Source organism: Rhinolophus sinicus, linkage group LG02, assembly GCF_036562045.2.
Source record: "Rhinolophus sinicus isolate RSC01 linkage group LG02, ASM3656204v1, whole genome shotgun sequence".
In the NCBI taxonomy this organism is placed as follows: Eukaryota; Metazoa; Chordata; class Mammalia; order Chiroptera; family Rhinolophidae; genus Rhinolophus; species Rhinolophus sinicus.
The window spans coordinates 93,674,319-93,689,192 of NC_133752.1; the positions used below are offsets into that span (position 1 = coordinate 93,674,319).

At 41.7% G+C, this 14,874-nt stretch overlaps 1 protein-coding gene across 2 annotated transcripts in view; it reads right to left on the reverse strand.

The window, feature by feature from the left end:
* NEBL (nebulette) overlaps window positions 1–14,874 on the reverse strand; it is a 341,852-nt gene that overhangs the window by 207,677 nt on the left and 119,301 nt on the right. For both annotated transcript variants that reach the window (XM_019755983.2, XM_074324858.1), the window contains exon 3: window positions 10,018–10,102. In XM_019755983.2, coding sequence (XP_019611542.1) covers window positions 10,018–10,102 — 85 coding nt within the window. The remainder of the gene's footprint in view (window positions 1–10,017; window positions 10,103–14,874) is intronic.

Genomic DNA, 14,874 nt, shown 5'->3' on the forward strand with positions numbered 1-14,874 from the left:
TTAAATCATTACCAGCTGACTGCATCCACGACATCCACTCTTTCTTCATTCGAGCCTTAAAGGGCTTGTTTACTGACACATCAAAAGGTTGCAGCTGGCTGTTTAGCCCACCAGGTATCACAGCAAGTTGGGTTTTCAAGTCCGTTGTGATTGTTTTTGCACTTTGTGTAACATGGGCTTTGAATTGATCAAAAACAAGCAAAGCTGGTTTTTTAAGTAATCCTCCAGGCCTTCGTGACCAGACTTTGTTAAAACAGATTTTCATGCCTTCTTCATTCATCCATCCTTTTTCATGCACGTGGACAATAACTCCACTTGGAATCTTTTCTTTCAGAAAATGTTTTTCTTTTAAAGATGATCATAGGTGGTAACTTTGTCGCATCTGCACAACAGGCTAGAACAACAGTGAAATGTGTTTTCTCATGTCCACTAGTTTTAACAGCCATGGTATTTACTCCTTTGACGCTCACAGTTCTACTGGAGGGCACATCAAATGTGAGTGGGACCTCATCCATACTGGCGATTTGGGACAGCTCAAAGTTGTCTTTCGAAGATTGATAACATAAGAATGAAATTCCAAAACTTGCTTCTCATAGGCCGCTGGAAGTTTTGGGGCAAGTTTCGTTCGTGTCCTCATACTCAAACCTTCTCTCTTCATAAAATTAAAGCACTATTTAGGTGTCCCTGAGAAATCATCAATGTTTTTTTCTCGTGCAATCCTCTTACCCTTTTCTTGTATCATCCTGGTCGACACAGAGATCCCAGTTCGACACTGCTCCAGAATCCAGGCCTTCACCTCCTGCTCCACTTCTGGCCACTTTCCCTCTTCTGTCTTGGCATCTAAAGAAGCATTTCTTCCTGTTGCTCCACCATCTGATGACACTCTCTGTGGGAGGAGGTCCCAAGTGTCTCTCAGCAGCTCTGTCACCATGCTCTTTAGCATACTTAATAATTGTTAGCTTAAAGCTTGCAGTGTACGAAAGCCGTTTCAAAATTTTCCAAGGGATTTTCCAATAACTTTTATAAAAATATCAGCTAGGTTGCTAACTCCCGCCTAAAGTGTACAAAGAGCAATGTCGCCCTGCTCACCCTGTGGTGATCGAGTCGGCATCACCTGTCTTATCAAGTCAGAGTCACTCACTCTGTGGACAACAATACGTCGCTCTTCATTTCATTCCATTCAATAGTTGGCCGAAATTGCCTTTGTTGCAAGTAAGTTTGTCGTAAGTTCAACAAAACCGAGTATTGTATTCCAGGGTATTATTTTGCATGTGGATATCATTATTGATTTCTAGAGTTACACTTTTAACTCATAAGCATAAATAAAAGAATTAAAAACATTTATATGTAGATACGGAATTAGTACTACCCATGGATAATGCACATCCTTATTTTTCCCTCACAAATCTGGGTAAAAAAGTGTGCATATACATGGCAAAACACGGTAATATCATGTTTTATCCTGAGCGACTTCTTGGGTCCATTGAACCAACTCAAGGTATGGGCCTCAGCAAAACAAATTGTTTCTAGAAAGGGAAACAGGTGGTAAAGAACAAACAGTACTACTGCACAGAGAAGAGACCAACTTTTAAAGTCCAGAAGCTACCACATAATCAAAGACATTCAAGAAGAAGTTTTTAAATAAAAAAACATAATGGAAGTGAATGAAAATAACTAAGACATTCTCTAAAAGTATACTAATGTATAGTTATTCTACACAGGAAATTTGAAAAATAGATAGCACTAAAGACAAAACTAGTTGCTGTCAGTGAAAGTATATTACAACTGTAGCTATTTTTGTCTTCTTTTGTCCTCTGTTATTTTTAAACAAGTGTAGTGCAAAACTAGACATAGCTCTGAATGTAAAACTGATTTGCCCATCAACTTCCTCAGACCTATGTGATCTCCTAATTTTGAACTTCAGCCAAAAGCTGAGACTAATCTAGAGAATACTCAAATGAAATGGCATGTCTGATTATTATTTTGGTTCCTTTTCTTCAAATTCTTTCATTGCGAGCTTGAGATGTGATTGCAGAACGTTTCTGTGCTACAATCAAGATCATTACAACCAGAAGGAATTTTAGGGATCACTTAGTACAACCCATGATCTTATGCCCTGGAAATGCCAGTGCTGCCCAAAGTCACACTTAGTGGCAGAGGCAGGACTAGAACCCAGAGCTTCTGATGGCTGGTCTGGTGCTGTATTTTACCAAATAAAATAAAAGGTTAGCAATTTACTTACAATGCATTGAAATACAAAAATAAATGAACAAGCATATCTTCTTCATTTCCTGTAGCTGCTCTGTGATACCTTACTAGTCTCTATCACACTGAAGTGAGAGAAACTAAACTTAGTCCCATCCACTAACCTGACCCTATTCAATGACTTAAACAATCAACTTGGGTAAATTCAGATTTCCTCCTGCTTCCTGGCTCTTCTCCAAGGTGATATCTAAGCGCCTGTGAGCAGGGAGGACTTTGGTGACCTCAGAGTGAACGAAGAGGAAAGTCTCAGACTCACACCCACCTGCCCTCATTCTCTCCTCTAACTCCTTTGGCCTCAGTGGCACCTCCTTGTCTTCTTGGTCACTGGGTGCCCTGCTGGGGTCTGATGCTGAAGGTGGTAGCTGGTGACCTCAAGGTATAGTCTCCCTCGGCTCAGAAAGAGCCTGGTGGTCTCAACTGCCCCTCCTGCTTCTCCTGAGGTCCTAGCACTACTCACTTCCTGTGCAATCCCCACCCCCACCCTGGCTACAGAGACTCTGCTCCTACAGTGGGCCTGCCCCATGCTAACTCTCCAGAAAGCACCACTGGAACTTCCGTCACTTTCCATGCCACATGACAGACTAAGATACTCGGAAATGGAACTCAGGTTCTCGCCTGCCTGCCATGCTGTAGAGGCCGCTGGCTCACGGTTGAGGTGGGAGGGAGTTCAGAGTATATCTTGCAGGTGGTCTTTTCTGCTTCTCTCTCCACCTATCTAAAGCTCCCCATCTTCCCTCTTGGAGACTTCCACCAGAAGAGAGAGGAGAAATCACACTTCAGTCTCAGAGTGTTCAGCCTTCTTCTGCAAACTACCATGGCCAGACTGGGGGATAGGCATCCCCGCCACATAGGACCATATTCCTTCCCTCCCAAAGTGGGGTTCACTCTTCTTCCTCTGGACGCATGGTGTGAGATGGTATGGTAGAACATGATTTACAACAGAGAACAATGAAAAACATTGATTTAATATTTTAAAAATATTCTCCTCATCGCAGCTCTTATATTCATGACCCCAGAGCCACAAAATTGATAGGCTGGATATTCAAATTAACATCAAAGGTTAGCAATTTACTTACAATGGATTGAGATACAAAAATAAATGAACAAGCAAATCTTCTTTATTTCCTATAGCTGCTCTGCTATACCTTACTAGTCCCTAACACACGGAAGTGAGAGAAACTAAATTTAGTGCCTAATTCAAGGACCAGTAATAGGATTCTGGCCCACAGAGTAAGAACAGATAGTCTGCAGCCTGCCTGCCAAGGACAGCATGTACACTCTCCTCCATGAGCTGTGGGAATGATGGAGAGGGACGCAGGGTGCGCCAGGAGGGCACCAAAGGACCACGATGCTAGAACTCTGAGAACAGATGGAAAGAATATGGGTCATTTCAGGAGGGTGAGGAGAAGACCAGGGCCCTGTGATGAAAGGCTCTAAAACCCCGTCATGACACAGCAAATCAAAACATCTTGGTTATTTTCCTATCTGTCACTACCGGCATTTTTGTCTCTTGCATCATTTTATCCAGAAGTAAAATAGAAAAACAATCTGACTTATGGGAAATTGTGAGGGTTAGAGTTAACATCTGCACAGCATGTTATGTTCCCTGAAAGAAACGTGCCACATCAAGTGAATTAATATTTCTCCTTTGAAGTTCTTATTCACATTCAGCCCTTCCGATATGTGAAACATAATCTCTCATCATTTTCACTGCCTCACAACCTTGAAAAGAAACATGCTGAAGCTTCTCCCTGTGAACTTTTACCTTTAAATGCATGAGAAAGCGCTTATTGTGGGAAGTAAGAAGCGTCACCATAGGATCAGAATACAGCATCAAATGGTGAAAAATCAAAAGATGGGAACTATAAAGCTGCCAAAATGAGGTTCAAAGAAAATGGAAAATTAAAAGGCAAGTATGAAAGGCTTCTTGTCCAAGATCAGCGGAATACAAGAATTACCAACAAAAACTATCTGGAGAGACAGTCTTCCTGTTTGGAAGTCTGAGGTTGTCAGATGAGATAAGGGATGGGAAGAAGAACCAGCGAAGAGCAAAGAGTCAGCTAAGACCAGGAAATGGAAAATATATATATATGCATTTAGAAATGGGATTCACAGCTGGGCAGGATGCAGTCGACCACTCTGAGATCCCATATGTATCTGTCTACAGGAAAGTACTCAGGCCTCCAACTCCCTGAAAATGTTTTGAAACATAATTAAAACACACACAGCTCTCTCTGCAGCTCTTGTCACAGCTGCAATTTTACCTCCTTTTGTTAATGTGTTATTATCATCCTCTCTCCACTAGGCCATAAATCCCCCGAGAGTGAGGGCTTTATCTGGGTTTGCTAACTACAGCATCTCCAACATCTAGCACAGAATTTGGCATGTGATTGGTGCCCGGTGGCAAATGAAATTTAGGTCAAATTCATAATAGTGTGCAGGCCTTTGGAATGGGATTTGAATCAGACAGAGGCTGCTATCCAAAGTAGCTCTCCAATCATCGTGGGACAGTAACTGAAGTTCCACAGTCAGGGATTCGCTGCTTTGAAGGAAGTCAGTCTTCGATGACACTCAATTAAAAAGCAACTGCCACCTGAGAAGGGTGTTGCTCTAGGTAATTATTTAACACCTTACTAGATGGTTAGGTGACAGGTACTGGAGAGAAAAACCCTCCTGAAATGGAACACAGAATAAGGTGGTACAGAAAGGTGCCAAAGGTGAGCCAGAGAAAGAGACTGTACCACTTCACTGCCTCCTTGAACTTCCAGACGTTTACTACTTAATGTGTGTCTTCATCTCTCCCACAAAAATGTTTAACTATGTTCTCCATTAAAAAAAACAAGAACAGTTTCCTTCTCACCCTTCCTACTATCCTGTATTATATTCCCTATGAGACATGTCTTTTATGCTCCACGGAAATGTGGGAGATTAAAAAAGAATCAACATGGATTATAAAATGAAGACTCAAAGGTTCCAGAATGATTTGTATTCTATCCATAATCATTTTCCATCTTTCATCTTATCGGCACTCATAAAGTACACACACTCCACTCAGGAACACAGTGAGGCCAAAATCTCTATTATTTTCAGCATGACTGCAAGCAGCTCAGCCAATCCCATAAACAACAAAGTAGTAAGTGGCTAACACTTGGTCTTCCTTTGGAGCAGTAGTTTCCAGAACTCTGCCCTGTAGAGGCCCAGGGTTTCCTAACGTAGTCACCCAAGGCACTGGGGATGGGGGCATGCGGAGAAGCCAGGCAAACACAGACAGGGCAGGGGTTTGACCCCTGTGAAGCCACCACAGCCCCACTTTGCTCTCTTTTCTAGGGGGGCTTCCACTCCAAACTCCATTTGAAGAACCATTTCCACAGCTTTAAGAAGTCTGCAGACCGCGATCCTAAGTATTCAAAGCATCTGTGCCTTTTCTTCCAATAAAAGTAGGCTACACAGTGTGGAAAAAAAAAAAATCTTGCTACAACATAATATTAAAATAAGTTAAGAAAATTTCTCTCCTAAGGGGCTTTTCATCTTGCTAAGTTTTTGAAGTTTAGGGATTCTCCAATTTACAAAGCGTTCGTGTTCTAGAAGTTTAGTTAGTAAGGCAGAGCTTTGGAACTCAGGGCTCGCTCTCCTAGATAAAAATGGTATTATGTCTGTCCGAAGGTAAGCAATAAAAGCTTGATGCCCTCCAGGTGAAGTATAATGATATTAATACCACTAGAAGTGAAGTTTTCCTTTTGCTCCCTTGTTGAATGGGCTACTGCGGGCCAGTGGGGGCGCCTAACCACCATTTATGTTATTTCTTTGAAGCAGTTCATCCTGGGATGTGTGATGAAATGGAGCTAGCTAGTGACTATGGAAGTGCTTCCTCTCTCTCTCTCTCTCTCTCTCTCTCTCTAACCCCCCCTCCCTCTTTCCCTCCCTCCCTCCCTCCCTCCCTCCCTCCCTCCGACCCTCCCTCTCTCTTTTTCTCTCAACCACCAAGTTCCAGGGCAGTCAGTGGCTGGCCAAATCCATACCCACCAGTTGTTTGCAAGCTGAATAATGCCTATAAGCCACTGCCTATCTCCAGTTCTGAAAAGCTAACTCGTGGTTTGCTTGCTTATTCTCCAATATTTCGTATCATTTTATTATGACAATCTGGCACCTAATATAGATCCAAAAAAAGCTTGAGAGGATCTAACGCTTAGGCAAAAATATGCTGGCAGTGTTTATAATGCTCTCAAAAAGAAAGAGAGAGAGAAGAAAAGATAACATGTAACTATAAATAACTTTCTGGGTTGGACTAAAAATTAATTTTGGTTTTTTCTTCATTTTGGCTCATTTGGGAAGCTAATGAACTGAAAGAAAAGAATTAGCTTTGACCAAACAATTCTAAAGGATTTCAGAATGTCAAAACTTGGAGTTAGGAACAGATTTGACTCATTTAGCACCACAAATTATCAAAACAAGTAAATAAAATATTAATAGTAAATTTCCCACCAAAACCGTTGAGCTATTCAGAATCTTGATATCAAAACTCTAAGAAAATGCTCTGCCACAGAAACAAATCATTTAATATGTTAAAATTAAATCGGTTGCCATTAATGAATATTACCATTAGGATAGATATCTTTCCATGCCTTTGCAAAAAAACAGAAATGCTCTTATAAAAGCATTTCCATCTCTCACCCAGAAAAGGTAAATTAATAATAAAAATAATAATAATGATGATAATAACAACGGAGAGGAGAAGAGGACTTCTTTCTGTGTGTGACTTTTGCACTTTTTGCAAACTTCTACCATCACGTTGTACTGCAATTTTTTGCTTACAGATCTCCTTTTCTAGGTGTTCTCTAAGCAAAGAAACCAGAATACTGCTTCAGAGTACGGACACTGGGGGCTCACAGACCTAGGTTCTATTCCAGGTTCAACTCCTTACTAAGCTTGTAAGGGCAAGTAATCGATACTCCCTAAAGGCTTCATCTAAATAGGGATAATAATAAATACCTGTGTAGGGCTGTTTGAGATTAAATGAAATAATACACTTAAAGTTATGTGCCCTGAATACAGCAAGATTGATGGTGACAATGATGCCTTTACATGACCCCACCTATTGCCCCACACAAGTCAGTGCATGTTTCTTGAATTGAATTTCCCCACACTGCCCTCCTGATAAAGTCCTACATTTCCTATGTAGAGGAGATGACATTTGAGCAAAATCTTGAAGATAATCTGATGTCTTAACCTGACCGCTGCTTGGAGACCCCACAGCGCTTTGTGCATACCGCTATTCATTCTTGTTCCACCAGCCTGTCACTATTTGTGTGTGCTGCCTCTGAAACTTGCAGCTTGCTGTATGAGGGGAGAATAAAATCAGTCTTTCGTAAAACAGTCAGCTCCATTTTTCTTTGCATTCTAGAATCAGGCACGTGGTAAGAAAACAATAAATGCTTATATTCCTGGGCCAAGCTGATGGCACCTATAACCATTAACTGAACCCCAAGGGAGAGGTGTGCCTTCCCAAGAAAGGAGACGAGGGTTTACATCAGATCCTTTCTCAACTTTCCAGGCTCCATTCAAACCCTCCCTCCATCCAGCACAAGGCACGAACCAGTCCAGCCCACACCCATCCCTCCCTTTCTGACTCTTTACTATCAATTAAACACAGTCGCTCTGAGGGTGTGTATTAGTCTTCTTTCCTCAGACACCCTGCGAGCTCTTTGAAGGGAGGATTAACTAATTATAAATTCTTTTGCACAGAACAAGGACATGGAATAGGCAGGAAACAAATATTCGGTGGCTTGATTTAGTTCTGTTTTCCAGTGCACTCGAAGTACTTCTGCAGAATTATCTAATTAATCCTAACTTGATGAGAAGAAAGGCATATTGGATCTGCACAGACTGGAGCCAAGGCCTGGCACCCTCCACGGTGTGAATGAGCAAAGGGTGTTCGTGCTGGCTCCGCAACAGTGCGTCTCTTTGGCCAGCACTCAATTTTTTGAACTAATGGCTTAGCGCACAAAAATTAGCATTTTTCACACACCAAAAACTAACTGCCAACCAAGTCTTCACTGCACCGTTAACCAACAGTCACCTCTACTTTGAGTTATATTTCCTCTAATTAAATGGACTGAGAAGTACTCCAAAGTCCCCCCCAGAAAGAGGGGGGCGGGAACTACCATCTCCCCTGTAATCAGATAAACCTGCAAGGAAATAATTATTAGGTCTGGTGCAACTGAGACCTAACTACTCTCATTAAGAATCGCTACAGCCTGATGTTCTCAAAGAGTATTAGCTAGACATCTCGTTCCTTCACACATTCTGCTGTTCTCCCCTTTGTATAGGAAGGACTTGCAGGGGGAAGAGGAAAAGGGGGAGGCGGGAGGGGAGGGGAGGGAAGGGAGCTGCAGAGGGGAAGGGAGGGGTGGGGGGAGGGAGAGGAGGTAGAGGGGGAGGAGAAGTCTCTACAGTCATATCTTTTTCTAACTTTTCAAACCGCTTTCACACCTACGTAACTATTTGACACTTGCACTCACCCTCAAGACAAGTAGACAAGATAAGATAGACTGTCTCACTTTACAGGAGCACAATCAGAGTGGCTGGCCCAAGGTCCCCAGCAATGACAGCAGCAGGAGGACCAGGACCCAACCTTCCCTCCCCCTCCTCAGTGTCTTTCTACACTGGAACACACTGTAGTGTCGTTTCTACACTACAGACCTACCTACCTCGGAGATATCTCGGGTTCGGTTCCAGACCACAGCACTAAAGCAAATAAAGCAATAAAGCAAGTCGCACACAATTTTTTCTTTCCCAGTGCATACAAAAGTTATGTTTACACTATACTGTAATCTATTAAGTGTGCAACAGCATTATGTCTAAAAAAAATGTACACACCTTAATTAAAAAATACTTTATTGCTAAAAAATGTTAACCATCACCTGAGCCTTTAGTGAATCATAATCTTTTTGCGGTGGAGGGTTGTATCTTCAATTAATTTTAAAAAAACCACAGTATCTGAGAAAGCAATAAAGCAAAGTGCAATAAAATGAGGTATGCACTGACCAATGTAGTTACTCAGCATCCTTTTACCCCATGGCTGGCAAGACCTGAGGCAAGATAACGTCTCTAAAAGGGAGCACCCTAGGTTTCTTAGGAAGAAGTTGGGTGTCCCTGGGGGGGAAAAAAACTGCCATTCAAATCCCTGGTCTTAACCAATGTGTTTCACCATATTGAAGGCAGGTTCCTATCCAAAATGGTTGACTGGGAGCCAAATGTGGTGTTCTAATCTTTGTTCATGCTGTCAGTCTGACATATGAAAGAAATATGAATAAAGTGACAGGATGAAAACAAAGCTAGTGGCTGGTGTGAGATACACAGACAGGGTGTTAGCCCCACATTCACTGCAACTGGGTCAAGTTAACACCTCTTTTTTCCCCTACATATGCGGTGTGGGAAAGCTATTTATAAAATGTTTCTAAACATTTAGGACCAAATAAATCAATATTGTTGGGAAACACTTACTCTGACCAGAACTCGTTTTCTTGCCCTAGTCCCATGTGAATAACAGAACCAAGAACACTGGGATGCTCTGAGACGAGGAATACAGCAGATGTTGGGCAGTTTCACCCGGAATGCCCACCCAGGCCTGCTTTCAGTCTCCGCACTGGCTGGTGACCCAGCATGAACAGTATGATCACAGAAGCTCAGAAGAGCAGCCTTGTGAATAACATTCAGTACCAATGTAACAAAAATAGGCCTTCTAGAAATTACCTGACTCTGCAATTCACTTTGCTGCTTCAGGCGAAGATTTTCAGGTGTATCTGCCACGGTAGTGAAGGACTGCTTTGGGTAGTGTCTGTGGAGAAATTTTTTTAAAGAACAAAATTAAAAAACTGTAATACAAAACAATGCTTTCACACCAAGTATCTTATCATTCTCTTCTGTCACAATGGAAAGAGGTGTCTCTCCTTAGCTAAGGTCATCTCTCCATCATTATTCTGGATCCCACCCCCCTCCATTCTTATGACCCTCTATCACCCAAGTATTCCCCCTATCTCCCCAAATTTCAACCTCAGCTTCTCTAGTCTCTTAGGTACTTCCCATCAGCACCCAAGCATACTCAGGGCTCTCCTATCGTTTTCTGTCCCTCCCTTTTTCCCACACTCCAGTCCAGCATGTGGTGGCTAGAATCTATTCTCTCCTTCTGCAAAACTTCCTTAAAAAGAGGCCTAAACTCACTGTCCCTGATCATCTCCTCCCCAACTTCTCAACTCTATGCATTTTGGCCTCTAGCTTCTGTTTCCAGAAGTTTCCCAGGTCAAAGTTATAATGAATTCTTGCGGACACATCCAACAGACATCTTTTGGTCTTCTTGTATGGCTTCCCCTCCATCGTGAAATGTCCTTTCTTGATTTCTGTGTCACCACACACTCCTGACCTGGCTTCTCCCCATCTAGCTGTCCCTTCTCTGTCTCCTATGGGCTCTTCCCAGTTGATCTCATTCATTCACACAGCTTTGGGCAACCACTCTATAAATGCTAATAAATCCCAAGTCTGTACCTCTAGCCCAGTGTTCTCTCCTGAACTTCAGATCCGTTGGCATTTCCACTTGTGTGTATCCCATACCCACCACAAAATCAACCTGTCTGAAACTCAACTGTCCAGCATGCCACCCCACCCCTAAGATAAGTCTCTTCCCCCGTATTCTCTCTTTCATTTATTAGTGCCCAATTGTCCAAGCCAGAAATCTGGGAGTAATCTTGACACCTCACAGATCCAACCAATCAGTCACCAAATCTATCAATTCTGTCTCCTAAATATGGGTCAATTACATTTACTTCTCTCCACTGCATTTTTTTTTCATTAGAGACCACATTTACCCTCTCAGGTAACTACCACACTTGCCAGTCTTGCCCTTTCAATCTGAATTGCCAAAACAAACATCCTAAAATGTCAATCTGACCACCATATTCCTCTGAGTAAAACCCTTCATCTCAGTAAAATCCCATTGATCTAAGAACGAAGTCCAGCGTCCTATCTTTCCCCAGGATCAGCCCTCTGCAGACTTCTCACTCACACTCCATGCTCTGGCCATGGAGTTCACCCTTCTCTTTCCCACCCCTTCCCTCACATGCTGTTCTCCTGGCCTGAAACACTCATCCTTCTTCTCACCCCACTTCTCTGACTTACCCTCTTTATCTCTTAGGTCTTGCCTTAGATGTCACTTTCTTCAGGAAGCCTTCCTGGTCTCTCAAATGTACCCTGGAATGTACTTCCCTTCCCATTATAATCCTTATCACATCCATCTGTATGTTCCTGTTGACATGTCTCTGTCTCACAACACGAGGAAAGTTCTGTGGCAGCAAGAACATGCTGTGCTGTCCTTTGTCAGAGCACACTCAGCACCTATCAGTGTCTGGCCCGTAGTATGACTTCAATAAATATTTGTGAAAAGAAAAGAGGGAAGGAGGGAGGGAAGGAAGATAAGAGAGGGAGGGGGAGATAGCAATCAGCCAAAGCCTAAGAGCACAGGTCAGGCTATAGTAAAGCTTCACTGTGTTCTATCTTATATGGGCGCACACATGCAAACACACAGGCCCGCCTGGTGGTGAAGGGAGGGCTTTTACTGCCATGTGTGGGTGAGGTCACAAACACTGACTCACGGCTGCCTCCTCCCCACCACCAGCTGGCAGTGAGGGGATAGCTCTAGCTGCTGTGACTCTATCACCACAAAAGCTGTGGAACTCAGCCCTCCCTGTCCCCTTTCCTTAGTGACGTCTACCCTGTGTGTCTTCCTGTGCTTTCCCAGAAGTCCTCTATGCCTCACTGTTCCAAACTTTACTGTCCCTGTAGAAGGTTCTTCTCAGCAGCTTCCTATGAGAAGGCTGATGGAATAATCATTTGTCAATGCAAATAAACTCTGAACAACCTACCAAAAGTGCACTAGCATTCTGAAGTAAGGATTACACATATTTTGTAGCCCTGCCTGTGGAGTCAAATTCGTGGTAGAAAAACATGTATGAATGCCTCATTTTTCCAGCATTCTTCAGGAATTAAATGTCCCACATAAGTAACGTTTCCCGATAACTGAAGTTAAAACCTTAGATGCATTTTAATTAACATCCTTGAAAAACCTTTACATAATTTTCCTGCCTTCTCAGAGTGTATACAAATCTAATTTAAATTTTATCATGATTCCTTTGGGTCATCTTAATAGATATTATCAGATCATGATATAAAGCAGTAGAGCTTTCAAAGTTTACAAGGGCTCAGATGGCCTACCGACCCCGCAAATGTGTGATCATTACACTTTTATAGCCGTGGCTGGCAAGAGATCATTTCTCGCACACAGCCCTCTGGCTTTCAGTCTTCCTCTGGCTTCCCCCTTCTAACCCAGACTGGGAAACGAGATAGCCACGTTTGCTTCAAGTGTTGGGAACAACTATTGTTCCTGATTCAAGTGAGGAAACTGCAGGTGCCCAGGTCTGTCCCTCTCCTTATCCTCAAGTCACAACTTTGTGTCAGCCAAACCTTGGCTACTTCCAAACTGCACTCCCGACACATGAAGCTGGACAGACAACTTCAGTGTTTTACAACTTGTAATATTTACAAGTCAGTCTTGGCAAGTTGAACGTTACTGGACTTTAAAATGCAGCAACTACATACGGCTCTACTTTCAAGCTGAAATAATAGCAGCACTTGTGTTTTCGAAATACATTCTGTAAAATAAAGTTTCCCAGAGATTTTCAGGGGGTCCATGATGTTTAATTTAAAATTTTTACTTATGCTTTTAACTGCTTTAAACACTGCCATAAAAATCTACTCTCAAATGTGTTACAGAAAGTTGAGCCCATTGAAACCCTAGTGTACTAAATTGCAGGTTAACTCAGTCTAGGGGGGCAGGCTTCGGGGGGACAACCTTTTCCTGCCGTTTATGTTTAATTAAAAACTCTGTTTAATCTTTAAACAGAGATGGAAAAGTGAACTGGGGGGAGGTATAATTTGTAACCGCTTCTCGATGAGTGCATGAATTTACTCCCTATCAGGCAAAAATAACTCTATTTTTCTAAGGAAACTTCACTTGCCACTGTACCTATCATTTTGAAGTATCATTTCATGAAAAATAATCTAATTGTTCTCACCGTTTAACTTTACAATGAGAAAAGGTGATGGATTTGAACTTATAAAATGCATGCATATAAACAATACACCACTTTTATGTTTAATATTGTCATCTCATACTAAGTTCTAGTTAGGAACAAGGGTTATGCTGGAAAAAAAATTAAAAATCTTCTGCTGTGTTTTAAAAGACATACTCTGCTGTCCTGCTGGCCAAAGCAGAAACTGATTAACATGCTATGCAATTTTATTGAGCACGATAAACAGATGACAATGCTTTGCACTTTTTCCAATATCCTTTTTAATTCTAAAATTTAATGATTTTGTAATAGTGGGTTCATCTATGTATAACATAACTTCTCTAGAGGCATAACAGGAAGAAATTATTCAAAATTTTTATCTAGATCAAGATCAATTTAGTATCAATAACCAAAATAGTAAATGCTGAGGGAATGAAGGAATTCATATCTGAATCTACTAGGGATCATAAGTACAATAATAGATGAAAACCTTTGGAGGTTTTGGAGGAAAGGCTTTGGAGATCCAAATTACTTTCAGAGCTAGCAAAATTCAAGAGAATAAGGTTTTGGGGAAAAAATGCCTAACAGCCAACAGAGAGTGGAACAGTCTCATGAATCAGAAATATAAGACTCAGAAGTAAGTGTAATTACAAAAATGGCAGCACACACTGCATTAGCTGAAATAATTACAATATCTGGCGAAACCTAATTTTGCCAAACATGATATCTGAAAATCTCGGATTTTTCACTATCATGTCCATGTAGTAATTTCTGTCTAACTAATCCAACAATACTCTGCTCTAAAGTCACGGTCTCAACTCCCACTCACCCACCACCCCACCCGCAAAAGAAAGTGAGAGGCAGAAATAAACTGAGGGGCCAGTAGCCCCTCTGGGATCATCGAAACAGAGAAGCAAATCCTTTTAAAATTAACTGATGGTACTATATAGTTCATTCTAGCTCTTTCCAAGTATTGTATTTAAATGGTTGTTGAGGTCTTCCTAAAATAAATATCTTGAATAGAAATCTTAAGGAGATAAGATTTCTTCCCCATGCAGGGCTGCGGACATTTCTCATTCTTTAAAGAACATCGGCCAGAAGGCACAGGGGCAAGAGAAATGGATGTTCAAAGAGAACCAGGGAAAATATTTTTAAAACATACAAAAGAAGGGGTGAATGAATTGGACCACAAACAAATTTCCTGGAAAATATAATTGTAATTGTGGGAATATGACATATACCACATTGGGAACTGGTGGACAGATCTGAAGAATGCCGCGAAATGTTTAAGCATCACAAATAGAACTCTCTCCGCTGAAGTATGCAGAAACTGGATGAAATATACGTATCGAGACTAGGCTGACAGCTGCGACCAATCCAGATTGCCACGAAATGCTATATTCAAAATAAACTGAGGAAGAATCAAGATAATAACAGAAGACGACATCTGAAACAGCTTAAGTCCTAGAAAGAAAACTTCCAATTTTTT